The sequence below is a fragment of the Amphiura filiformis genome, unplaced genomic scaffold (assembly GCF_039555335.1).
Source record: "Amphiura filiformis unplaced genomic scaffold, Afil_fr2py scaffold_74, whole genome shotgun sequence".
Taxonomy (NCBI): domain Eukaryota; kingdom Metazoa; phylum Echinodermata; class Ophiuroidea; order Amphilepidida; family Amphiuridae; genus Amphiura; species Amphiura filiformis.
The window spans coordinates 225,897-252,972 of NW_027305538.1; the positions used below are offsets into that span (position 1 = coordinate 225,897).

Here is a 27,076-nt window from a genome sequence, read left to right on the forward strand (position 1 = left end):
GCTTTACTTGTTAAATATTGATTGAACACATAATTATATACATATCTTATGATCAACTGCTTTACTTGTTAAATATTGATTGAACACATAATTATATACATATCTTATGATCAACTGCTTTACTTGTTAAATATTGATTGAACACATAATTATATACATATCTTATGATCAACTGCTTTACTTGTCTTACATGTTCACAGCTATGAGGTCAAAGGTCATAAAAGGATCATTTCTGGTCTGAGACCAAATACTTTCCAAATGTGGCTTCTCTCACAAATGAAACATAGTACAATGATGCCATGAGTAGACAATCATGACATTAGCCAGTGTCTATGGGGTGTTCATGTTCATATGGGTCAAAGATCATATATCCGGCTGTGTTTGTGATCTACGATTTACTTCAAGCTTCGTTCTTCTCAATATTTTGTTTACTGTTTTATCCTGAAACGTGAAAGAAAAGAGTCACCGCGAGTTGCACAGGGTACGTTTGTAAAAATTACGTACCTTAATCATGGTAGCTGCATACAAAAATGGATTAATGCAGGAGTTGAGGTACAGCAAATACGCTAGTATGTCCCGAAGGTACACATTAATACACTGAGGACAAAAGGTGCTAACCAAAGCATACAATATGAATGGCAGTGTACATAGGTTGACAACCAATACGATAGCACCAAGTAGCATGGCTGCCTTCTTGTAGCGCTTGTTAGGGTCAGCTTCAACCCTAGGCACAACTGCTCCATGAGCCATTGGTAAAGAGGAGCTACCACTTGCAGCAGACCTTCTTGAACTTGAAGTCACATTTTGAGATGACATACTTGTGCTGATGCTAGGATGAACCATTGGTTGGTGCAATTTCCGTTTCAGCCGAACAAAAAATGCAATACTGAATGATTCAATTGCTAGGAGTGGACCAAATATACTTAGCATAGACACCACAAGTGCATAAACTATGTTATGCTTTGGTGGTGGGCGGCAAGTTCGGCTGAAGTCAAAGTAATCATGTAAACCAGGTGGTGTCGACAGCAAATCCCACAGTAGAACTTCATTGGTCCCCAGTAGAATCCCATAGAGCCAAATCCCACCGATGATACACATTATGCGCTTTCTGGATTGGATCCTCATATACTTAGGATACTCTCGTGAGATAAGCAGATATCGATCCATGCTTATTGCTACAGTTGTTACCATTCCAACACTAACAAACACATTAGTCAGACATGCTAACAGCTGACATCCATATTTGCCATATGGCCAAAATTTCATGGCAAGAAGAGGGAACTGGTAAATTTGAATCAGGCCAATCCCAAGGTCAACACATGAGAGGTTCAAAATTAATAAATCTCCAGGCTTCTGTCGCAGAACCCTTACTTTAAGGAAAGCTACAATTGTCGCTATGTTGCTAATAATAGTTAAGATGGTTATAACGCTGACAGCAACTACATACAGAATGTGTAGGCTACTAGGCAGATCCATTTTGATACCTGAATAATCAAGGTATTCTCAAAATTGCAAATCTGCTAACCCTTATCCACAAGCAGCTATTCTCCAAGTGGTTTGTTTCATCATGTCATGTTTGTATGTCTGTTTTGTTTTGGTTTTTGAGTGCTTAATTTAATTGTCAGGTGGTGCAACGTCTTCTTATGCTTTTGCTTTTTGTTGCACCTCCCCCATCTTGTTTTTATTAAATCTTATTGGTGTTATTTTATGTGTGATTTTGATGGAAATAAATTGAATATGAATATTGACTTTCTCCACATTAATTAAGACAGGCTGCACTTTTCATGAACACACAAGGGATCTATCATATATTATTATGTATAAAGGTTTTGTTCCTGAATCATAAATTTAAAGAGTAAAATAGTATGAATGTAAGAAAGAGAACCCATGCAATTTAATAAAATTAATTTAATTAATTTAATACATTCAACTTAATCAACAGAGAGGAGAGAAAAAACGTGGGAGAAAATAGAAAACTGATAAACAAAGGTTGAAAGAAAAAGGGATGAGAGAGGGAGAGAGAGAGAGAGGGAGAGCGTGGCGGCCATGATTTGGTAAAACGATCTAACTTGAAATTTGGATATTTTGAGATAAATCCATATCATGGGTATTGCGAGGACGCTCTTTCCATTGGTGACATCCTAAAATCACCACCATGCCACCAAATAATGAGATTTTTATATTTTCAAAGACATAAGATCTGTTTAATAATTTATTTTATTCAAAAAGAAAAATGTCAAGTGTTCAAACTTTAAAGCTCTTTTTCTCGAAACAGCGATTTTAATTTCAAGTTAGATCATTTTACCAAATCAAGGCCGGCTGGGAGAGAGAGCCAGAGAGAGCAAAACGAAAGAATAGTTTCATGACATATAATTTAAACCCAACTATAGTATAAGGTACAAAGATAGAGAAACAAGAGCGTGGTGACATTGGCCAGAGATCAGTGGCGGCGCCAGGAATTTTTTATCAGGGGTGCAAAGTGAATTTCAGGGGGGCAAAATTGGCAAAATTGCCGTAAAAGTGGAAATGTACGTGATTTGGGGGTATTGCATCAAAAGTGGGGGACACAAACTGGGGAGAGGGCAAGAAAAATATTTGGGGGGGATACCCCTGACACCCCCGTAGCATCGCCACTTCCAGAAATTGGAAATTGGACATTCAAAAAGTTTGACCAAAAAAATCCAAGTTAGTGAATTTCGTGTGTTTACATCTGAATTCTAACACCATTTTGATTTTGACCTCATGTGTTCATTTCAAATCTGTAGAGATTACATTCACAAGGTAGTAAAACACGATTTTTAACACTAAAGTAGTGCTAATATTCCTTATTTTATGCAAAGTTGGCTCTATAGGCATCATAAACTCCATGAATTTTACCCAAACTGTGCACAATATCAACCCTGATTTTGATCATTTCATCTCAAAAAGACCCATAAATTGGTAATTCCTCGCATTTTATTCAGGCGATTTTCAACCAGACATCCAAGAAAGACCTTAGCCTAACTGTATGTTCATATCTCCCAAAGACCCACCGCCTGAAAATGTCGGGGAGCATATACACCAAAATTATGATACCCCCTAGATCAGTAAGAGCATGTATGGTTATACTCCTGCATGATGCTATGGGGATATTTTGGGGTTGTTGTTTTTAGAGTGATGGGGTGGAAATACGTTACTTGCTAACTTTTACAGAAACTTGCCCAACCCAGCTATATTAAACTTATAAGCATTTTTGTTTTAATGAATGAATGAATGAATGAATGAATTAATTAATGAATTAATGAATTAATGAATTTCAAAAATAGAAACAGTCTATTATGTTGGCTGATCGTTGATGTTATTATTTTATATCTTTCAATGAAAAATGTCTAGGGAAGGAATTAGCGACAACCTCAAAAGCAATTTCTTGCGAGTTTGTTGCTTATTCCTTCCCTAGACATTTTTCATTGAAAGATATTTCTTTAAAATTATTCACGAAGACTGCCCTTCAGGTATTCTTTATCACCAACGTCTAGTTATAAACGTTATTATTTTCAAACACTGCACATTAATTGCTAGTGCACCTAAATATTTACCCTCAGCATGATCATAGTGTGATCGGTCAAAGATAGATTTTGCTCATATTTTTTTTGATGAAGGTACTTAGTACTTGGGCACTTACACCTTGAATGACATTGAAAAAATAAATGTTCACTTCTTGCTGTTGTAACAGGCAAAAAAACAAATTTCCTTGTTTTGGTCTGTTTTTAGCAATTTTAATGTTGAAAATTTGCTCATTTCAATCAGCTTCCATTCTAACAATATTTAAATGATATACAAATTTTGTTTTTAGGAAAATACACTTTGAACTATGGCTTTCTAATGCATGCAAAACATTTATTCCCCCGGATTTATCCCTGGTGGCTATAAAGGGGTGTAAATACATTCGGCAACACTGTAGATTTGAATTTCTCACAAAATGACAAAATATGACACATTTCACTCACAAAGAAAGGGGAATTCAGTGTCAGGGGTGTGAGAGAGTTGCCCTTCTTTGTGGGCATGCAGGCACATTGGCCCACAATAATCCGGTGTTAAAACTTTGGGCAGTTATACTTTGGAAAGTCATCATGGTAATTAAAAGTATCTAAACATGAGGTACCTCTCTAGCTATTGCTATACCCTAAACATTTTAAACTTTTAATACGATATTATTTTCAGTTACTCTAAATCTATTTTAATGAATAAATGTGAATCCAACTTTAAAATGTAATTTTAACTCTGAACTCTTTTGTCATTGTTTTGGAAACTTGATGAACTTTTGGATCAAATTGTCAAATTTTATTGCTCTAAGGTCAACAGATTTAGAAAAAAAAACTTTTGAAATCATGCGTCCAATACAGAAAATATACAGTTTTTGTGATTTTGAAAATGTCATTTGCATCATTTGAATGGTATATTTGCATTTTTATTTCTCTAAACGTAATAAAAGTAAATTTATATGTCTTTTACTTCTAATTTGTATATTAAATTATATCCTCCCTCAAAAAACTTTGACATCTGAGTCCGTATAAGGACATGTGCTAAAATTCAAACATCATATTAAATTATTCAAAACTCTCTGAATGCCGGATTTGCTTACTTTTATATTACCAACTTTAACAATATGTATTAAGAAAAGTTAATAATATTTTCACTTTAAAAAGCTTTAAAATCATTAAGTGACTTTTATTTATTTATTTATACTTATTCCATTTACATATTTGCATATTTTGCATGCATTAGAAAGCATAGATCAAAGTGTATTTCTCCAAAACCAAAGTTTTCATTCAGACCTCAAAATCTAATGTATGGTAGTAGTAGCATACCTGATGATTACTTGTGCTATTGGGCAGTGGCAGAGGCTCTATACTAGAGCTATATACAGATATGAACTTATAATAACAATAATATACAAATAAACTGATTTTTATTGTCTTGTGTTAATTGAACAAATAATAAGTGCGGTTTTTAATAGCTTGTCTATTCAAAAGCGTTTTTGTCACCATGTGGTCTCCCTGTTGGTTTTGTTTTGGCTGGGTTTTCTCTCGATGTTCGGGGGGAGTAAGGCAGGTTGTATTAATTGCCCCAGCTCAAGCCATATCAGTAACGTCACCCTTGTGAGGTAGTAACTGCGCGGCGGGCTATTCCCTTCTTGATTGGCTGCCTTACGACCTTGCCAGGCTCGGTCCAATCAGATCTCTTGTTAGTGAGCGTCTGGTACTTCGCGGTTTTTTCCCTTTCCATCTCATTCACTTTTTCGGCTGGAGCGGTCAGGTTCGTTTGAAAATCCCGCCCAACCCACCCAGTTTTGTAGCTGGGGGAGGGTTTGGTGGGTCGTGCCCCAGACCTGTGGTGTTTGGGGATAGCTGGCCAGGTCTGTGCGCAGTCCCGCTCCGGATGTGGGGTGGGCTGGCAAGATATCTTGCAGCCGTGTGCTCAGCCGGGTATGGCATGTTTTTCAGGGGGATCAGGGTCTGGACCGTGTCTTTTTGGTAGTTTCAATGGTCGTGTCCGGAAAATATTTGGAGGTGTGTTGCCCCAAGTGGGATCCACCATCAAAATCATCAAATAATATGTCCAGAATCTGTTCCCACCTTTTTGTTCCCTATCAATGGGTAATCTCTGTAGATAGTCCTACTTGTTCGTGCATCAGTGTGGTGCTCTGACCGTTTCAGCTAATTCCGCAAAAAATAAATGTTAATTGGGTGGTATCATAAATTGGCTGTGTGATGAGTTTTTTTTCTCTCTGTGCATGTAGCCTAAGACCCTCTGAGGACAATTATATACATATTTATGATCAACTGCTTTACTTGTCTATGAAAATTGAACACATAATAATTATATACATATGTTATGAATAACTGCTTTACCAAGTTGTCTTATGTTAATTGTACACATAATAATTATATACATTATATTATGATCAACTGCTTTACATGTCTTACATTAATTGAACACTAGCTTTCATATACATATAATTATATACATATATTATGAATATAATTTACTTTACTTGTCTTACGTGAATTGAACACATATAATTATATAAATATATTATGATCAACTGCTTTAACAATTATATATACATATCTTATGATCAACTGCTTTACTTGTCTTCCGTGATCACAGCTATGAGATCAATTCATAAAGGATCATTTCTGGTCTGAGACTTCAGGATTCGTTCTCAATATTTCGTTAGTACTGTTATCCTGAAACATGTGAAAGAAAAAAGTCACTGCGAGTTGCACAGGGTACGTTTGTAAAAGTTACGTACCTTGGTCATGGTAGCTGCATACAAAAATGGATTAATGCAGGAGTTGAGGTACATCAAATAATTCAGTTGGTCACGAAGGTACGTATTATTACACTGAGGACAAAAGAGGGTGATGATAACATACAATACAACTGGCAGGATGCAGATGTTGACAACCAATACGATAGCACCAAGTAGAATGGCTGCCTTCTTGTAGCGCTTGTTGGGATCAGCCTCAGGCATAGGAATAGCCACTCCATGAGACATTGGGAAAGAAGAGCTACCACTTGGTCCTGCAGCAGACCTACTTGAACTTGCATTCACATTTTGAGATGACATTGCCGTTGCGTCGCTGCTTGGATGAACCATTGGTTGGCATAATTTTTTTATCAACCGAACAAAAAATGCAATACTGAATGATTCAATCACAAAGAGCGGACCAAATATACCTAACATAGACATCACAAGTGCATAAACTATGTTATGCTTTGGCGGTGAGCGGCAATCTTGGCTGAAGTCAAAGTAATCATTTAAACCAGGTGGTGTCAGCATATCCCAAAAGACAACTTCGACGGTTCCCAGTAGAATACCATAGATCCAAATCCCAAAGATGATACACATTATGCGCTTTCTGGATTGGATCCTCATATACTTAGGATATTCTCGTGACATAAGCAGATATCGATCCATGCTTATTGCTACAATTGTTACCATTCCAACACTGACAAACAGATTAGCCAGACATTCTAATAGCTGACATCCATATTTGCCATATGGCCAAAATTTCATGGCAATAATAGGGAACTGGTAAATTTGAATCAGGCCTATCCCAAGGTCGGCCAGTGAGAGGTTCAAAATCAATAAATCGCTAGGCTTCTGTCGCAGGAGAAGACTTACTTTAAGGAAAGCTACAATTGTAGCTATATTGCAAATAATGGTCAATATGGTCATAATGCTGACAGCAACTACATACAGAATGTGTAGGCTAGTATTAGTACTAGGCAGAACCATTTTTAATATTAAATCAGCTAACCCTTATCCACAAGCAGCTATTTTCAAAATTGTTTGTTATGAATGATGCACAAAGAGCGAAGCAGTGACTTGATCTACAGCGAAGCAGTGACTTGATCTACAAGACTGATGTGCTCCAAAAAGCTTTAGCTACTTCTTCTCTTTGTTGAGGTTGACTTTCTCTACATTTATTAAGACAGGATGTATTTTTAAACACACGAGGGGTTTATCATAATTATATTATTATGTATTAGGTTTTGTTCTTGAACCATGCATTTAAAGAGTAAACAAGTGTAAATGTAAGAGAGTCTATGCAATTGAATAAAATAGTACACTGACATTAATCAACAGAGAGGAGAGAAAAAAAGTGAGAGAAAAGAGAAGGCTGATAAATAATGGTTGAAAGAAATAGAGGGGAGTGAGAGCAAAATTAAAGAACAGTTTCACGCCATATAATTTAAACCCAACTAGTATCATAACTAATGCCCAAAGATTGAGAAAGAGCATGATGAAGTTGGCTAGCCTCGGTTCGAGGCGTTAGGGCACTAGGATAGTATTTTTTTCCCCTTTTTGCTTCTTGATATATTTATTTTATTTTATTTTTCTCTCATTTGTCTTTTTTTGCTTCAATTTATTTTTTATTCTGATCTCTGTAGGCCTAAGTGTTGTCCTGTCCACCTACCTCTGATCTCCAGTGGTCCTGCTTGCCATGATTTAAACAGGCAGGGATGTGACTATGTATAATAGAGAAAATTGCTGATCCCAATTTTCATCACTTAAACTGCTCTCAACTACAAGAAGTTCTCAATCTATAATTGGCTCCATTAGTGATCTTTCTGGGGCAACAAGAAAGAATTAGAAGGAGCCTATAATACACTGAGAACTTTACAGTGTTGCGAGTAAGACAGAAAACTGATTGGAATCAGCAATTTTCTCTGGTTATTTTCTCAGAACCATGACAACAAAGAGAGGTAGTAATCTGATATTCTTAGTCAGTGGGAGTGGTCTAGTTCGTATATAGACACATTTCTGATTGGACAATCGCATGATTTCGGGTGCCGTCTATCAGGCCGTAGATGACCCCACGCCATCATGCATCTTGATAATGCGTAACACGCGTGTAGAGGTCGCGTATGTATCGCGCTGGATGCGTAGACTAGTGCAGAATACGCGAACGCTTAGCAATACGCCGCAACAGAATACGTGAAGTTGTAAACAAGTTTCGTTCATTTTATAATGAGGGAGTTTTATGACGGTAACTTAGTTTTTGCTTAAAAATGTGTTTACAATTAATATTAAAATAATATTTAACTGACTAAGAATGAGAATAAGCGATAGGAATTTTTATTTTGCCTATCACTCTACCTATGATGAGCGACAGGCAGGTCCAATATTTTTATCGTAGTGGATACGCTGCGCCGGCATCCACTACTCAAAATATTGGACCTGCCTGTCGCCTATCACACGGTAGAGGATAGGCAAAATAAAAATTCTATCGCTTATTCTCTAATTATCATGTACAGATCAGAGGTGGGTGGACAGGATATGAAGACACAAGAATAAAAAATAAACTGAGAAGCAAAAAAAAAAAAGGAAAAAAACCCTCCATCCTAGATCCCAGAAGCCTCGAACCGAGGCTAGAAGTTGGCCAGATGTTGGAAATCGAACATTCGTTACTAGGCTGAATTTCACTCTAAGAAACTTTTTTTGTATCGATCACATGTTCTGGAGTAATTTGACACCATTTTTGGACATTCAAAAATGTTTGACCCAAAAATCAAAATTGGAAAATTATTGATACATTTGGCTAAATTTTTGTGTATTTACATCCGAATTCTAACCCCATTTTGATCTCATGTGTTCATTTCAAATCGGTAGAGATTACATTCACAAGGTAGTAAAACACAATTTTGAACACAAAAATAGTGCTAATATTATACCGATTTTATGCATTATTATGTTTTGATGGATCCAAGTTGTGATAATATTGGATCCAAAACATAATAATGATAAAATTGGATGCTTTACGCCCAGTATTTATTGGTCTCGCTATGAGTTGTAAAATACGTCTTGTCCAATATTTTAAAACTCATAGCTCGACCAATAAATATGGGCTCAACCGATCCAATTTTATATCACAGTTGGCTCTATAGGCATCATAAACTTTTGTCGGAAGCTGCTTTACATTGGGATTTGGTGTTATTCACCCTTAAGAGCTCTTAAGCGGCCCTTGGACGGGCCCTTGGACCCCACGCCCTAGATTAGTATAAGCATGTATATTTTTACCCCTGCATGATGCTATGGGGAATTTTCAGGGTTGATGTTTTTAAAGTGATGTGGTTGAAATAATTAAGTTAGTTGCTACCTTTTACGGAAACTGGACGAAAGCAGCGGAATAATAAATTTAAAAGCATGTTTATTTCCAAAATAGGTACAGTCTATTATGTTGGTTTCCTGTTGATGTTTTTATCTATCAATGAAAAGTGTCTAGGGAAGGAACTAGCAAAAACCTCAAAAGCAATTTCGACGTCATTGCTAATTCCTTCCCTAGACATTTTTTATTATAACATTTTTTTTTAAAAGTATTCAAGAAGACTGCCTTTCAGGTATTCTTTATCACCTACACTGTGCCAGCCTCTTTATCAACTCTGTCAAATCATGACAATGATTCCTATGCAACTTACACCCCATTGCATAGTAAACATGGTAAAAGAAGACCTGGATGGCAAAGAACATCCTACTTGTCTTATGTGCAAAAACTGTTGGGGTCTTTGACAACTTTTTACTGCCATATGCCATTACCGCTTTGGCTTCAAATTGTAGTACATGGAGAAACTTTGTAGTCGCCTGCTTTGCAGCTGAACGAAATAAATTAATATCACCAACTTCTATAAATAATTTGAGTTTGAAACTGTAAGAAGTCATTTGTTTCTGAATGATTTAGAAGGGAAAGTGTAAGAGGTAATATTTACAAAATGAAAATGACCTAAGATGTTGGTCTACTCCGCACATGGGAGGGAGGACACCATGGGTACACCCCTTCCCACACCTACCCCCTTCTTTCTCACAATTCAAAATGTTTGCATGCCATAAGACAGAGAATGGTATACAACATTGGTACCTGTTTGTGCTCCCCCCAACAAAAAAAAAAAAAAAAAACTTATACATGTTTCATTATTTCTTTGCGCTCTAATATGTATAAATGTAAAGTGGAGGAAACCCTTTCAGCCTCCCATATAGGTCACAGTTCACCTTGTCTTTGTCTTCTTTGTCTCTGTCCCAGTAGTTTTCTGGACGGACGAACAGACAGAAAAGTGAGGTAAGCAATGTATTCCAACTACCGGATCAAGAATGATTCCCTAACCCTAACCTTAACCCTAACCATTCCCTAAGCCTAACCCTAAATCTAACCCTAACCCTAAATTCCTGATCCAGTGGTTGGAAGACATCGCTAACCCAAAAGTGGTTACTCACATCCTAAACATAGTTCAGGTGAGCCTAGTACAAAAATTGGGTCTGCTTTATTAAATCATTTTCCTTGATCTTGTCCCATTTTCCATCAGATGCCAATGTTTAGTGCCTGGGGTGAGCAAGCGATTGATGACCTCATAGAAGGCTTAAAGAAAGACGGTGATCCTGTGCTGTTAGTACCAACCAAGTCTTTCCTGATCAATGAAGGAGATCCTGCGGATGAAATAGTTATCATAGCTAGGGAAGGTAAGACATTGATAAGGGAGATAAGGAGTCTAGATTGGATATCATGAGAAGAATGGGCTATTCCAGTCAGTGGCGGCACCAGGGTGGTGGGCATGGGGAAAAATGCCCCCCCAGACAGAACTCTTGCCCCCCCCCATTTCCCCCAGTAAAACCCAAAATTACTATAACATTTCCAATTTTGTGGCAATTTTGAGCAAATTTTGTTGAGAACTTTTCTGACCTACTGATTATAAACTTTTTAGAGCCAATGGTCAATAGACCCTTTTTTTAGGGTCCCAGCTACGGCTGGGGCACTTTATTGGCATGACTTTGTGAAAAGCTTCTAATTTCACTCTTGCTAGATTTACTTTGCAATTGTTTTGCTTAAAGTATGCCCAGCTTCGAAATAAAACCACAATTTGCTTGGATTTGTTTTTATTATTGTTTACAAAATAATCTTTGTTTGAAATACAAAATTAATGGACTGATAAAAACACCAAATAAACCTAACCTTTGACCCAGTTTACCGCCTCTTAGAACCTGATAGAGAGATGGCGCTATTACGATCGCAAAGTAGACCTATGATCCAGGTGAAGAGCGACGCATGTTATTTAAAACAGTTACCTTTACCAAAATCATTAAAATCCCACATAGGCTTGTCACCTTTGTTTGAAATACAAAATTACTGGGTTAATAAAAACACCCAATACACCGTGACTTTTGTGTCGCTTTTTAAGCATGTTAAACAAGTTCAAATGCTCTTAAAACCTGATATCCGTGGCGACTTTCCGTTAAATCAATAACCAGGAATGCAATGATATTGTCAGGTATTACAACCGACAGTTATAATTATCATACTATGTCCACTTGGAAAACAATCCTTAACAAACCTATATTTTAAATAAAATAATTCTGCTCCAACAACCCCCACAACATGATTTCCTAACAATAGTACCTGAAATGGTAAGATCTTTATTCCTTTTATTTGAAACCAACCCTCTTTAGTCCCATGCAGTACGAAGTTTACACCTTTTCTCACTGCAATAAAAATTCTTTACTTTTCCTAATCTTTCTTTGCTTACTATGCTAATGTTACATGATTGATTTAAAGGGCATTTAAGTGATCCACAGCCTCATCCCCCACTTTTCTCAAAAAAAGTTGAGATTTTTATATCACTGGAATACTCTGGCTACATAATGTTTATGTACAAAATATTTCTTGCAGATTAATTCATTTAGCAAAGATATCGCGAAATTTGAATTTCGTTCTGGTGCACCAGAACGAAATTACAACATATTGTCTATGGAGCAGTGTAATGCACATAATCATGCATAACTTCATAAACGCAAAAATCGGAATCAACTGAAATTTTGGGAATATGCTTTTTCGTGGATATGTACTGAAAAATGTCATAAAAAGAGGATGCTAGGATCACGAAATACTCCTTTAAAGAAAAAAACTGTATCCAAACGGTTACATTTCAGCCCCGGGGTGGAACTTCAATATGAAATGGATATAGGTGTTAGGGCATCCAGTGATAGCAAAATAAAAAAATATAAGGTCATTGCAAGCCTGAGAGCGTGATTTTTGACATTCTGTGAGAGCAAAATTAAGCGCCCCCCAATTTCAGCACATCACGTCAAAGCTCCCATTGGGTGCCCTATTCCTTTTTTAAAGGAATTTTTATTTAGGCCTAATTATGGTACCATCTTCAGAAGGAAATCAAAATGCAATTTTAGCTATCTACTGATAACAGTATCTAAAATGTTTTGTGATTCATATGATTTAGTAACATGTTTACCCGATAAGTCAATAACCATGATAACAGTCAATTATAATTATACTCCATTCAAAATTATCAATATGATCAAAACAAGAAATTCCAAACAGTCTTTATGAAATATTTAAATATTCATTAGGATTAATTCATAACCTCATTAATAAACGCGATGCGTGCGATCCAATCATATCTTATTATTTGCGAAACGCGAACGCAAATCGAGGTCATTAATATCTCACAATTGACCGCAAAATGCGTAATTGTTCCAATGTCGCACACAATTGACTTCTGCGTGCGCCCGTGACAGTCGTCCAACAAACTCATGTGCGCTGGCTGCCGTATTTGGATTGCGCGCTACCATGCACATTCTGATACGCACTTTTGTTATTGGTCGCCTTGTTTTAGCCTGATCGATTTTGGGAAAGGGAAGATGTAAAAATAGTTTATTTTTATAAACATTTGAGGAACATTTTGTGTTATTTTGTAAAGTTAAGAGATCAAAGTGACGAAGTTATGAATGAGGTTAATAACTTTGCATCGGTAATATATCGGGCATTATGAAAAATCTAAACATTTTGCTTTGGACCTCGGAATATCCTCGGTTCCAAAGGCAAAATGTTTAGCTTTTTCACAATGCCCTCCAAATAACCGATGCGCAGTTATTAACCTCTAAATATTCATTAGGTTTAAATATTCATCAGGTTGTTAATAATTCACCATGCATTGTGATATTCATTTCTTATAGAGTGGAAGTATTGAAGGAAAAGGGATTGATTGCTGAATTGGATGCAGCTAGATGGCCAATTTGTTTGGGAGAAGAAGGTATGTAAGGCTACAGGGTACATACTTTGCAAGTTATGGTGATAGCAGGGTGGTAAAGCAAGTTCAATGGCTCTCTCCATCCAGCAGTGGCATAACTAGACATTTTCATTTGGGGGGCAAGCGGGGGAAAACATAATAAACTAGATTTCGCGGTTCTCGGATCAGGCAGTTCTTGTAATAGGCCTATCTCTAATTGCCCAACACCCATTACCAATATACCTGCCCTGACCTTTTTAACTGCTATGACGTAGGCCTAGGCCTACGTCTTCCAAGGAGGATCCCGAAAATACCCCGAAATTAGTAAAGGCAATAACGCCCAATATAACGGGTTAGAATTGCCTTACCATAACTGATTTTGGAGGACCACGGAAATAGACATGTTCTACTGAAATAGGCCTATGCACGCGTTCCGTATTGAAATATGTGTTTAAAATAGGCCTATTGGTCCGATGAGATGCACCTGGTAGTCACACTGTTAGGCCTAATGCTTTCAGTTGCACACACTGCTGCCCGTTGCTACTCAGCGAAAGTGATCCACGTGCACGCCGATAGCGCCGACTCAGCGCAAGTGCTCCGCTCGGCGCTTAATAGCGCGGACTCAGAAAAAGCGCTATCTTGCGACGCGATAGCGTCGCGGACAGAGGTATGGACGGACGTCGGACACGCCGTAATTAGTATTAAGATGAGGAGGCAGGCATCGTTTATGCTATTTCTACTGAAACAGGGAAGGGGGATCTGAGGAGTCTTGGGATCTGCTTGGAATGTGTCCCAGGAACAGTGGCATAGATTTCTTTTTGACATATGGGGGATGGGGTTGGAAAAATTGTCTTGAAGTATAATGAATCCAGCACCTATTGGCAACAAAAGAAGCTTATGGTACATATGTGCGCGAAGTGTGCGTAAAATTTTGGCATATAGAAGCTAAACTGGTAACTGGGTTTTTTAAGTTAAAATGACCAAATATGAGGTTAATTAATAACTCTCAGAAGTAGGTCTACTTTACCGTTTTCATTGGGGAGCTGGGGGGCAAGCAGAGGTCAAGGGTTCGATTATATCACCCCCTCCCCCAGTTACGCCACTGCCATCCAGGTGTATAGATCTTTTTGGAATCATACCTAGTGGCCAATAAACGATTATATTAAACAATTGCATTCATCATGTCATATTGACTTTCAAATAATGTTTGAATGATGTCCCGAGTAGACAAAACAGAGTAGAAATAACCACTGCATTATTTATTTTAGTATAACATTGATGGCTTTAAATGTGTTATTCACACACATTGTTTCTTCAGACTACAATATCGATTGACTGACGTCACAAGAAAAAGGTCTATACCCTTTGTTTCACCTCAAGTTTAGTAGTGACAACAATACTTTAAGGGATGGGGTATGAATGTTTGGACAATATTTATTGTGGGACATTAGAGCACATCAGACATAATTGCATTCTGAATATGAAGAATGTCCTTCTGATATCAAATAATTTTGATTTTTTTGAAATTTGCAATGTAATACACATTTTATGGCAAATGATTAAAATTTGATATTTTTGATATTTAACAGTACTCGAAGTAAGGCAATAGGAACAAATTAGTTCAATCTTTCGATCGACCATCGATGCTTGATCGATCCTTATCATTTATGAAATCAATTAATTTACTATTGTTAATTGTGATAAAATAGTCATTTGTGCCTGAAGGGATATTGGCCAATTTAAATATGGTGTTAATTCTGATTAAAATTAGTTGATAGTTCATTAATAACTAGCATCGAAGCAGCATCGGCGGTCGATCCAAAGATCGAACATATTTGTTTCTGGTGCCTAAACTTTATAAATCTGATGATTTATACTTAAAGTGTATGTAGGTGGAATGAAAAGCCGACGATCAAATGAAAATTTTGACCTTTCGTATGATATGGATTTTTTTCCCAAAACACACAAAAAAATTAGGTCTTTTTGGGGAAAAAATCCATCAACATGAAAGGTCAAAATTTTCAATTGATTGTCGGCTTTTTCTCCCAGCTACATACACTTTAAGAATATATCATTAGATTTAAAAAATTTACTTCGAGAACTGTTATATATCAAAAATGTGAAAAATATCAAATTTTAATAATTTGTCATAAAATTTGTATTATATCGTGAATTTCAAAAAATGAAAATGATTTGCTATCAGAAAGACATTCTTCGTATTTAGAATGCCATTCGATATGTCTGATGTGCTCTCATGTCCCACAAAAAATACTGTCGAAACGCTCAAAACGCTCATTCTAGATCCCTTAAATGTGCAAACAAAATGCCCTTGTACATTCTGTTGTTAATTGCACTGTGCATGCTTGTCACTACCAAACTTAAAGCTATATTACAACATTTGCTGAGGAGGATGCCCTCAATATTTTTCAAAATTCTGTTGTTTTACACAGTGGCGTAGCGTAGGTCATCACATGGGGGCACCGACCATGATTTAGGGGCACCGGGTCTGATGGGGGGGCACAAGCCATTTTTCGGCAATTTTCCTATGGGATTTGTTAAAATTTCAAATCGATTGGGGGGCATGTGCCCCCATGCCCCTATGACGCTACGCCACTGGTTTTACACGATCATATTGTACTTTATTAAACCAACATACCCTGTAAAAATGATGACCCCTAGGTGCTGTAGTTTTATCAAAATATGAGATTTTGAATAAAACACAGGAAGTTTGTATTATATCGTGAATTTCAAAAAATGAAAATGATTTGCTATCAGAAAGACATTCTTCGTATTTAGAATGCCATTCGATATGTCTGATGTGCTCTCATGTCCCACAAAAAATACTGTCGAAACGCTCAAAACGCTCATTCTAGATCCCTTAAATGTGCAAACAAAATGCCCTTGTACATTCTGTTGTTAATTGCACTGTGCATGCTTGTCACTACCAAACTTAAAGCTATATTACAACATTTGCTGAGGAGGATGCCCTCAATATTTTTCAAAATTCTGTTGTTTTACACAGTGGCGTAGCGTAGGTCATCACATGGGGGCACCGACCATGATTTAGGGGCACCGGGTCTGATGGGGGGGCACAAGCCATTTTTCGGCAATTTTCCTATGGGATTTGTTAAAATTTCAAATCGATTGGGGGGCATGTGCCCCCATGCCCCTATGACGCTACGCCACTGGTTTTACACGATCATATTGTACTTTATTAAACCAACATACCCTGTAAAAATGATGACCCCTAGGTGCTGTAGTTTTATCAAAATATGAGATTTTGAATAAAACACAGGAAGCGTCGTTTTATTATTATGATGGAAATATTAGTCGAACGGATACGCGATGTTCATAACACAGTACGTACATGCCGTGTGATCTACATAACAAAGGATCGTACCATAACTAGACCAAAGGAGTGATACGTATTGGCAACATCGGCGCTGGTAGTGAATTTGAATTTTCTTTGCTTTGCCTTAGTTGTTAGGCTCAAAATTAAAAGGGAATATACCTGGGGGAACATATCTGACAGTAACGTTTTATGGCAAAGAAATAATAATTTTGTATGAAAATGTTATAATATGGCTTTATGATGAAACAAACTATAGATGGTAGAGCTAATCCATTTGAAATACTTTTTCATAATTGGTCAAAGTAGACTGAGTGAGTTTTGGAAACCCACTCTTCAAATGGTCAAACAATGTTTAAGGATACACAGTATTATTAGTAATATTCTGTTTTCTTTCTACCCACAGGTTTATTCACAAGCAACAAAAGCCTGGTATCTGTAAGGTCTCGATGTCCATGTACAGCAATCATTATCAAGAATGCTCTTATTAAAGAAATAGCAGAAAAGGTACGACTAGGTACCATTTTTTCATTCATTTGTGATATACCCCTGGTCCCCGCACTCCGTGCATCCGCGGGTATTCATGTTTGTCGAAAATTTTGCGAAATAAGGGGTGTTTTCAGATGAAGAAACACGATTCGCGAAACACACAAAAAAGGGGTGTTTTTTTTCAAACCATGTGTTCGTGAAATTAAAAAAAAAGGTATTTTCATCGAGCAGCCTACACGTTTCTGCCAGAAAAGGGTATATTAGAAATATCGTTCGCATTTTAGCGAAAATAGGGTATTGTCGAAGGGCAAATAATTCATGCGAAATCGCTAAAAAAGGGTCTCTTTCCCTAAAAACTTCGCGAAATGAGATGCAAAAGGGGGTGTTTTTAAAGTTCACCGACAAGCATGAATACCCGCGGATGCACGGAGTGCTGGGACCGGGGATATACCTAATAATTACGGGCTTGTGCATACATATCGCTATTCTTTTTACGTCTTGTTTGTACATCACGTCAGCTACGCGTAGCTCTGCCAGTAATCATGATAATAATACGATTGGTGAGATTATACACGTGTAAGCACTGTCCGTCTTGACATATAATCTGTGTGCATATCGGTATTCGCCTTAGGTGTTGTTTGTTCGTCCTAGCTGTGTAAAACTATGCCAATATTCATGACAATAATACGCTCATCAAGCTAATACATGCATTGTAGGCGTTGGAATGAAATAGCAATTTTCTTCATTTGGCACATTTGTTTGACTCAAAATTAAAAGGGGACAATGTGATCAGTAGCTATCAGTGAAAACTAACTTCTCAAATAGGAGTCTATTCTTTATGCAAATCACACATTATTGCTTTAATCAGTGATGAATCCCCGGGGATGAATCCACATTTTTACAGTGGTGTATTGTGAATGCAAGTCAACAGCAGCATGCTCACACGTAATATAAATTTGATCATGCCTATAGAACTTGTGTGCGTATACTTGCTTACGAGTTCACCAGTCGAGTAATGGATGGTACATCATGTGCATGTGTATCATTGAATCAGTGACGTATAAAATGTGCATATATCGCTATCCCTCCTACGTCTTATTTAAACGTCCCAGCTGTGTAAAGCTCAATAACGATCATCAAACTAATACACACATTGACGATAATAAGTACTGAATGAAATAGCAAATTTCTTTGCTTTACCTCATTTGATAGCTCAAAATTAAAAGGGGACATAATGTGATCAGTGAAAACTAACATTTTGTTGACAACAAAATATAAGAATCTATTCTTTATTGAATTGTACATTATTGCCATTGTCTGCAGGTGTGAATTTTTGTAACACCTTTCCGATATGTTTCTCTGTTATACATGATGACGTATGTGCTTTTTTTACAATCCCAGCATAAAGATGCAGGTACAGCAGACTACACAGAGAGGATAGATAGATGGACTGTGCGGCCTGGAATGGATGAGGAAAGTCCTATCAGAGTCAAATATGGTGCTCACATAATATTACCGGTATGTATTGACACTTCCCCCCGGGGTCCGCTATAATCCGGGTGGAAATTTGTTGCCATACCTTCACGTGCCACGCAAACGCCAGAGCTAAATATGTGACAGTTACACATTATCTTTGTATAATAGTAGCAAATGCACATTCAGTTTACACTCTTCCCTTCCCCACCCCCCATTATCAATGTTGGGAGACTGTAATATAGATATGATGACGATGTTTTCCAAATCAACATTGCAATAGGGAAGCGTGAAAAGATGTTGGCCAATTAATGCTTTGGTGTGGCAACATTTTTCGCCAGGATTGTAGTACTGTAGTGTGTGCATGTTTAACTGCAATGATGACACACACACAAAACTATTTGCATTCAAACAGTGGACCTTGCTGCAAACAAGCACTGTCCTCGATTTGCGGAGGTCTGCAGTAGGCCCTAATTGCAGGCCAAATGCATTTGAGAGATACCTCAGCTATTGTGTATTAACCCTAACACCCAAAAATCTTACGATGAAAAAATCTGCGCATGCATGAATCCCAGGGTCTGCGATGACGCAATCACCCTAAGTGTTATATGCGCATGGAATTGCTGGCCGGGCAGCAATAACCCGTGTAGCTACCGGTCCGTGGTCGTGTGCTTGGCATGCGAGGGGTCAAAGGTGCGAATCCCGGGGGTGCCAAGTCAAAATTCTTCTTCTCCTTGACTTTTTCGGATCTTCTTTGACTTCCGATCCCAAAAAGCAGGGTCCAGTGTTAGGGTTAACTAAGATGTATTTTTTCAGATTAGAGCCTACCCTAAAAATTGTGACCTCAGTTGGTAGGCATATTTTGTACTGTATCATACATGGCTATACACACACAAAAATTTGCCATTTTGATTTGTCAATTTGGTTCTTGGTTTGGCGATTAAACATCACTTCAGACATCCTTCAATACATAATGAAAGTGGTTTTCTGCATGCATAGGTAGGGGTGCGTACGTGTTTGCCGACACGAGGACACAAATAAGATTAATCACTCTAAACTGCGGACTTACCTCAAACCGAGGATCATCCTCAGTCTCTAACTGCTGCAAAAGACCTCAAATGCATGCTAAATGCATTTGAGCGATATTTGCTCAAAATCGCGGACCATACGTGTAAAAAACTACAGCTCGCAGTTGATAGCTAAAATTCCATTTCGTATCATACACAAAAAAATCTGCCATTTTAGTCCACGGTTAGGCGATGAAAACACCACACACATGTCCGCGGTTAGATAGCAATATACAGTGTCCACGGTTGCCGGCAAACACATACTGTGGTGGGGGTGGGTGTGTATAGGTAATTAGGTATGTATGTGCACATGCCTGTTTCTTTCTCTAATGTGCAAGATGTATGTCACAAATTGTGGACCAATTTGACAGGTATATTCCATACTGAAATATGTACAATCAATCAAGCAATAAATCAATCAATCATGGGTGTGCCTTTGAAGTAAGACTCTGTTTAAGTCACTTAGGATAGGTTGTGATGTTTCACACAATGTTAAAATCAAAATATCAGTGGCGTACCGTGGCCGCCCCTTCCCCGGGGGGCTGAAGAAAATCCAATTTTGCCGCCCCTTCCTCAACAACCCGAAAAGGTTGCCCCAATTTTTTTTTATTGTTTGAAAAAGTGAAGACAATTTTTTCACATTTTCCGCCTTTTTTTCTTTACTAATTCTTTTTGCCACCCCTTCTTCTTCCGCCATCCCTCTTTTTGCTGCCCTTCTTCTTCCCGCCGCCTTCGCTTTGGCCGCCCCTGCTTTGACCGGGGGGCTGGTGCCCCAAAGCCCCCAAAATACGAGCATGAATATCATTCATGTATTTCTGAATGATTATAGTGTTACATCGCTTTGAAGGGGGTACTACACCCCTGGCCAATTTTGTGCCTATTTTTGCATTTTTCTCAAAAATTATAGCGCATTGGTCACAAGTAAGATTTGTATATTATAGGGGCAAAAACTACAACTACTGCACTGGAAATTTTACAACAAACAACAGTTGTGGAGTTAAGCAGTATGCAGACTCCAAGTATTAGACGTACAATATTGTATGTAACATATCTATGTTATTTAATCTATTGCCATTCTATTGCCAGTAATGCTAAAGTTCTAACGAATGTTTGATGACGTAAAATCGATAATATGTTACGTAAAATATCTAGTAGAAATATATTATCGATTTTACGTTATCAAACATTCGTTAGAACTTAAATGAGGGAAAACCAATATTTGATCAATAAATCAATAACTACTTGATTTGAGTTGCTGAATTTTCAGTGCAGTTTTTTTGCCCCTATAATTTACATATCTTACTTGTCACCAATGCGCTATATTTTTTTGAGAAAAATGCAAAAATAGGAACAAAATGGCACATGTCCTGGGCGCCACCTTAGGGCGGCACCAAATTGACCAATTCAGCATTGATTCTGCGCCCCATCCAAGCCATGAAAGTCAAAAACTTTGCACGCTTCGCACACATTTCAGCACTGCCTCATTTGTAAAGTCAATTTAAGACAGATATTCAACTTCATTGAACCAAAATTAATTAGTGGTAGGCCCTACTTGTGCAAATTGTCATGCGCTCTGCATGCGATTGCATATCAATTTGTAAGTGCTCTTTTAGCAAATTCACAGTTCATTGTATTTACAACCGTATGACAAAACAGGCGAAAATAGTAACTTTTTGGATAAGATTTGTAATTTAAAGAGAATTGGCCATTGCTCATTCTAGTGACGCTAGTATATGGACAAATATATAAGTGTGCTTTTTCATTTAATCGACATAAAATTTGAAAAATATTGTAAGGAACACTTGAGGTTTTGACTTTTAAAACCTACATTTTGGTCATAAAATGTGCTTGGATAGGAAGTTTTCAACAGATTTACCACATTCGGCTTGCTATAACATTAAATTGCGTTATCTGTTGACCTATTGACGAAAAGCGTTTTTAGGGGCAAGTGTTAGCTTTCGTTTGATAAAAAAAAAATCTGATTGGATGAAGGGAACACTTGAGGTTTTGACAAAAAACAATCAAAGAGGCTCATTTTTCAGCTAGAAGCTCCACAGCTCTTCGATGCTATGCACTCAACCAAGTAGTGTAATCAAAGACTGTAGTGGAGACAATCACAGCTTGCTTGAGAGCTCTTGGACAAAAATGTGTGCTCAGGTGTATCGAGGTGGAAACTGTGCGCATGATGGATTATAAGAGAATCGTTTTTGTATAGAAACCTTTCCATATGTTTCAAGAATTTGGGAAGGGCGCCATTATGTATCGGGGAGAGGGGTTGGGGGCATGATGTATCCTTAGCCCAGGGCACCATAACCCCTAAGCCACCGTGTCAGTCATTCATTCAATAAACTGACACTCTATTTTTATATTTTGATTATTATATCTATAGATAATAACGGTTATCTAAATGAATAAATATATGTGATATCTACCCAAGCTTCAGGCTTCATACCTAAATCAAACAGTTCTAAAATAGAATAAACTGAAAAGCAGACATCCGATTTATCATTTCAATTTTTGTACAGTTTAATTCCTTGACCTAAACATGTTTGTTCACAAATAGAAAGGATATTAACTATTATGATACATACATTTTTCTATCCTATAACATTTTAACCCCCAGAGTACTACCTGCCGATCTAACATTGCCTGTGATTGGTTAATTACATGATATCTTCACTTTAATCACCAATCAGAATGGAGCTTTGCAAATAATTCATCCCATTTTTTTGCATGGTGAATTATTCTAACAATGTTGCTGATTAGTCCAATTGATAATGAAAACTTCTTTTTGGCCAATCGGCAGGTAGTTCTCATGGGGTTAAAATTATATTTAGAATCACATCTTAGTATTTACATAATCATGATATGCTCTCAGACAACTCTGGTTAAGAAATTGTTTTCAGTACATTATTTTTCAGTGCATTATTTTGTACAATTTCTCAAACAATTTCTCAACCAATAAGTGATACGCTTTTATATTAACCTATTTTATACATGAGGAAAAAAATCCATGATTTTTGCTATTTTTATAACAAAATTGTCACTAAAGATGTTGGAAAATACAAGCAAATATAAATGCATCAACCGAAAAGAAAAATGAACGCATCTGAAAGTACTGTACGTAGTACGCAGAGTAGGTGCCCATACATACAATCAATGCATGTTTCACATTTTTGTAACGTTTGCTCTGATTGGTTCACGCTATCTAAGAGTGTATGAACGAGTAATATAACAAGTGCCAACAGATGCCTATAAGGATTCAAGTCCAGTCGCGTAATTTATTAAGTTCAAATGCATGCAACCCCAATCATCCATAATACTTTCAATTGGGTAGTACTTGACCCAAATGTTACTCTGTGGATAATTCTTTCTTTTTATGGCAATACAGAAAAGTAAATACCCCAATAAATACAGCAAGTAATAATACAAATAGGCAACAGATGCCTATAAGGATCCAAGTCCAATCGGGTAATTTAGGATCCATGCAATCCCAATCATACGTAATACTTCTAGTTGGGTAGTACATGAATTTGTCACAAATGTTACTCTCTGGATAATTCTTTCTTTTTATGGCAATACAGAAAAGTAAATACCCCAATAAATACAGCAAGTAATAATACAAGTAGGCAACAGATGCCTATAAGGATTCAAGTCCAATCGAGTAATTTAGGATCCATGCAACCCCAATCATACGTAATACTTCTAGTTGGGTATTACATGTATTTGTCACAAAGGTAACTCTCTGGATAATTCTTTCTTTTTATGGCAATACAGAAAAGTAAATACCCCAATAAATACAGCAAGTAATAATACAAGTAGGCCACAGATGCCTATAAGGATCCAAGTCCAATCGGGTAATTTAGGATCCATGCAATCCCAATCATACGTAATACTTCTAGTTGGGTTGTATGTATTTGACCCAAATGTTACTCTGTGGATAATTCTTTCTTTTTATGGTAATACAGAAAAGTAAATACCCCAATAAATACAGCAAGTAATAATACAAGTAGGTCACAGATGCCTATAAGGATCCAAGTCCAATTGGGTAATTTAGGATCCATGCAATCCCAATCATACGTAATACTTCTAGTTGGGTATTACATGAATTTGTCACAAATGTTACTCTCTGGATAATTCTTTCTTTTTATGGTAATACAGAAAAGTAAATACCCCAATAAATACAGCAAGTAATAATACAAGTAGGCAACAGATGCCTATAAGGATCCAAATCCAATCGGGTAATTTAGGATCCATGCAACCCCAATCATCTGTAATACTGTATCTGTAATACACCGGACAAATGTAACTCTCTGGATAATTCTGAAGAAAAACTATCTGATCTTCATATATCCACTCCTTCAACCCTTTATTTGAATCTGAATCATTGTAGCAATCGCAGTGTAGTTCTGCATGTGTTAAATCTAATATACGCAAAGTAGGGTGTTGCAGGACAGATTTGGATATAACTTCAAAACCTGTGTGACTCAAAATCAATGTTTCTAACTGAGGCAGATTTTGTAAATTGCTTATAATTTTTGCAGAATTAGGATGATTGTTGTGGCTGTAATTGAGAAATATCAGATTCTTCAAGAATACCCCATCTAACAAAGTTGGACTTGACATATTTTTACTAAACATGTTTTCACTTATATCAAGATATGATAATGATGTCAAGTTATTCAAGAATGTAATATGATCATCATTGAGATGGGTGATAGAATTGGAACTAATATCAAGGACTTCAAGCTTGGGTACATTGAAGATTGTTATGTTAATTGAAAATAATTAAAATGATACACATCTTTCAGATATAACTGTTCCAAATAGGGTGCCTGAAATTGCTGAAATTCAGTTTGCTCAAAATCAATATAACTCTTTGAAAGATTAAGGGTCACAAGATGGGGACATACGACTCTCTCACCGGTTACATATGAATACTGATAGGTGCCTACTTGACTGGCATCCAACACTTCAAGATTAGGGAACAACTGACATAAAGTTGTGATATTGTTCCAATGAGAGGAAGGACGTGATGCACCACTCATATATAACTTTTTCAAATTTGGGAGTATTATACATGGAAGCTTACCAACAGTAAAATCTTTTGTATCCAATGTTTCAAGGGAGGACAGGGAACATATAGTACTTTCAATATTATATATTCCAGGATTGTGAGATAGATTCAACAACTTTAAGTCAGTACTGTCTATTAAATTCAATTGGGCAGCTTCTACGTCACCAAAATAGGTCAGATGCAACTCTTGCAAATTGTACAGACCTCTGAATGTATCCACAGTGTTTTTCATATCATAATTTGCACGTACATCTAACACTTCAAGTGTTGGAAACCAAGCAAGTGGTGAATCATGAAACTGAATAGTATTATAGTATGGATATGTTGCAGATGACATATATTCAAGTTTAAGAACATGCAGTGATATATCTTGTTTGGCTAATGGTTCAAATGTCAATAAATCCATATTTACGTCACCATCTATACCATACACATACATGACATAGAAAGTCAGAGTCAAGTTCTGTAGCGAAGACTGCAAAAAGGCCAAAGCTTCCATGGCCGTATCTATATCTGGATATATATCAACATTGAGACTAGTGAGATTTCCTAGGAGCTGATAGGAAATTTCTGGTACAATGTGGTTTTGCTCAGAAGTAAATGGATAAGAGTAGTGGAGTGATTTCAGAGGAATGGCCTGTAGACAACCATCAACTAGATTGATATTACTATCAAACAATTCCAAAGATTCCAGTCTTCTTAGGGAGCACATATCCAATTTGACATTGATTACATCCCTCAGAATCAAGTGCTTTAGTGTAATCAGATCATTCAATAAAGTCTCCAAAGTATCCATGTATTCCCTACCCATCGTCAAGTTAACATCCAGATGAAGCAAAGAAGTGAGTTTGGCAAATGGTGCTCTGTCGGAAATCATCAAAGATCTGCTAAAACTTACAGAAAGGTTCAGAAGGTTTTTGAGTCCAGCAAAAGTCATAGCCGTCAGATTGGAAATGTGATTACCGGTAAGGTTTAGCGCTCGTAGCTGGCCTAATCCCATAAATGCTCCATCTTCTATGAAGGATATCTCATTATAAGACAAGTCCAAATGTGTGAGATTGCTTAAGGCATTGAAAGCCTTGTGCTCAATAACGGATAAGTTATTTGAAGATATATGCAAACAAAGAAGGTTGGTGAAGGTAATGAATGCGTCGCTAGGAACATCAATTAACTGATTGTTGGATAGATCAAGATACGTCACATTGTTAGCGTTGATGTGTGGTAATGACGGCATACAAGGTAGATTCCTGTAGGCACAGTCCAGATTGGTATAACTCCATACTTTACACACAATGTTAAGTGAATCAGTACATATGTCCTCCTTTGATGCAACACACAATGAATTCAGTGCTTGAGAAAACAAAAACAGCCCGATGAGCTTTAACACTAAAGATTTCGCAGCCATTTTGAAGCAGGATATTTTAAACCAAAGTGAGAGAGAAATGCTACATTGACTATGATGTATAGATATATACAATGAACTGCCACGCCTTGTTGAACTAAACCGACATATTGGGCTATTCCAGTTGAAATCCACACACCCCTATGAAAGACATGACCTTAATCTTTCACACAGGGAGCACAGTGCACAGGGAGTGTGAATTTCATATGGGGGGTTACCTGCATGGATGGCTCCATTTGAAATCTACACCCCCTGTGTGGGAGCTTAAGACCATATCTTCCAGGGGGTATGTGAATTTCAACAGGAATAGCCCATTCTCATGGGTTCAAAGTCAAACCAGCAGATAACATTCATTATTTTGCTGCTAACGCTGCATTAATTTTTTTACAGTATATCAGGATATTTTAGCTGTATTAATTTGGATGTAATTCTAACAGTTTTGAGCAGTTTCAGTTTCATTTATTTGCAGTTTTAAGCAGGTACACATAAAAGCCTACATGATTGCATGGGTCAAAATAATTTTGTCAGAATTTAAATTAACAATTCTGATTTGAACTGCAAAAAGCACAAGAATAAAGCCTCAACAACAATTTCCCACTATACTATACCTGATATTTCAACTTTCAACTGTTCAGAAAGATTAGACCAGCTATCAACAA

General features: G+C 37.0%; 1 protein-coding gene across 1 annotated transcript in view; it reads left to right on the plus strand.

Moving 5' to 3' along the window:
- Window positions 1-27,076, plus strand: part of LOC140144710 (uncharacterized) — a 48,746-nt gene that overhangs the window by 13,571 nt on the left and 8,099 nt on the right. Inside the window, exons 4-7 of the mRNA XM_072166521.1 lie at window positions 10,849-11,002; window positions 13,510-13,584; window positions 17,316-17,416; window positions 18,800-18,916. Coding sequence (XP_072022622.1) covers window positions 10,849-11,002; window positions 13,510-13,584; window positions 17,316-17,416; window positions 18,800-18,916 — 447 coding nt within the window. The remainder of the gene's footprint in view (window positions 1-10,848; window positions 11,003-13,509; window positions 13,585-17,315; window positions 17,417-18,799; window positions 18,917-27,076) is intronic.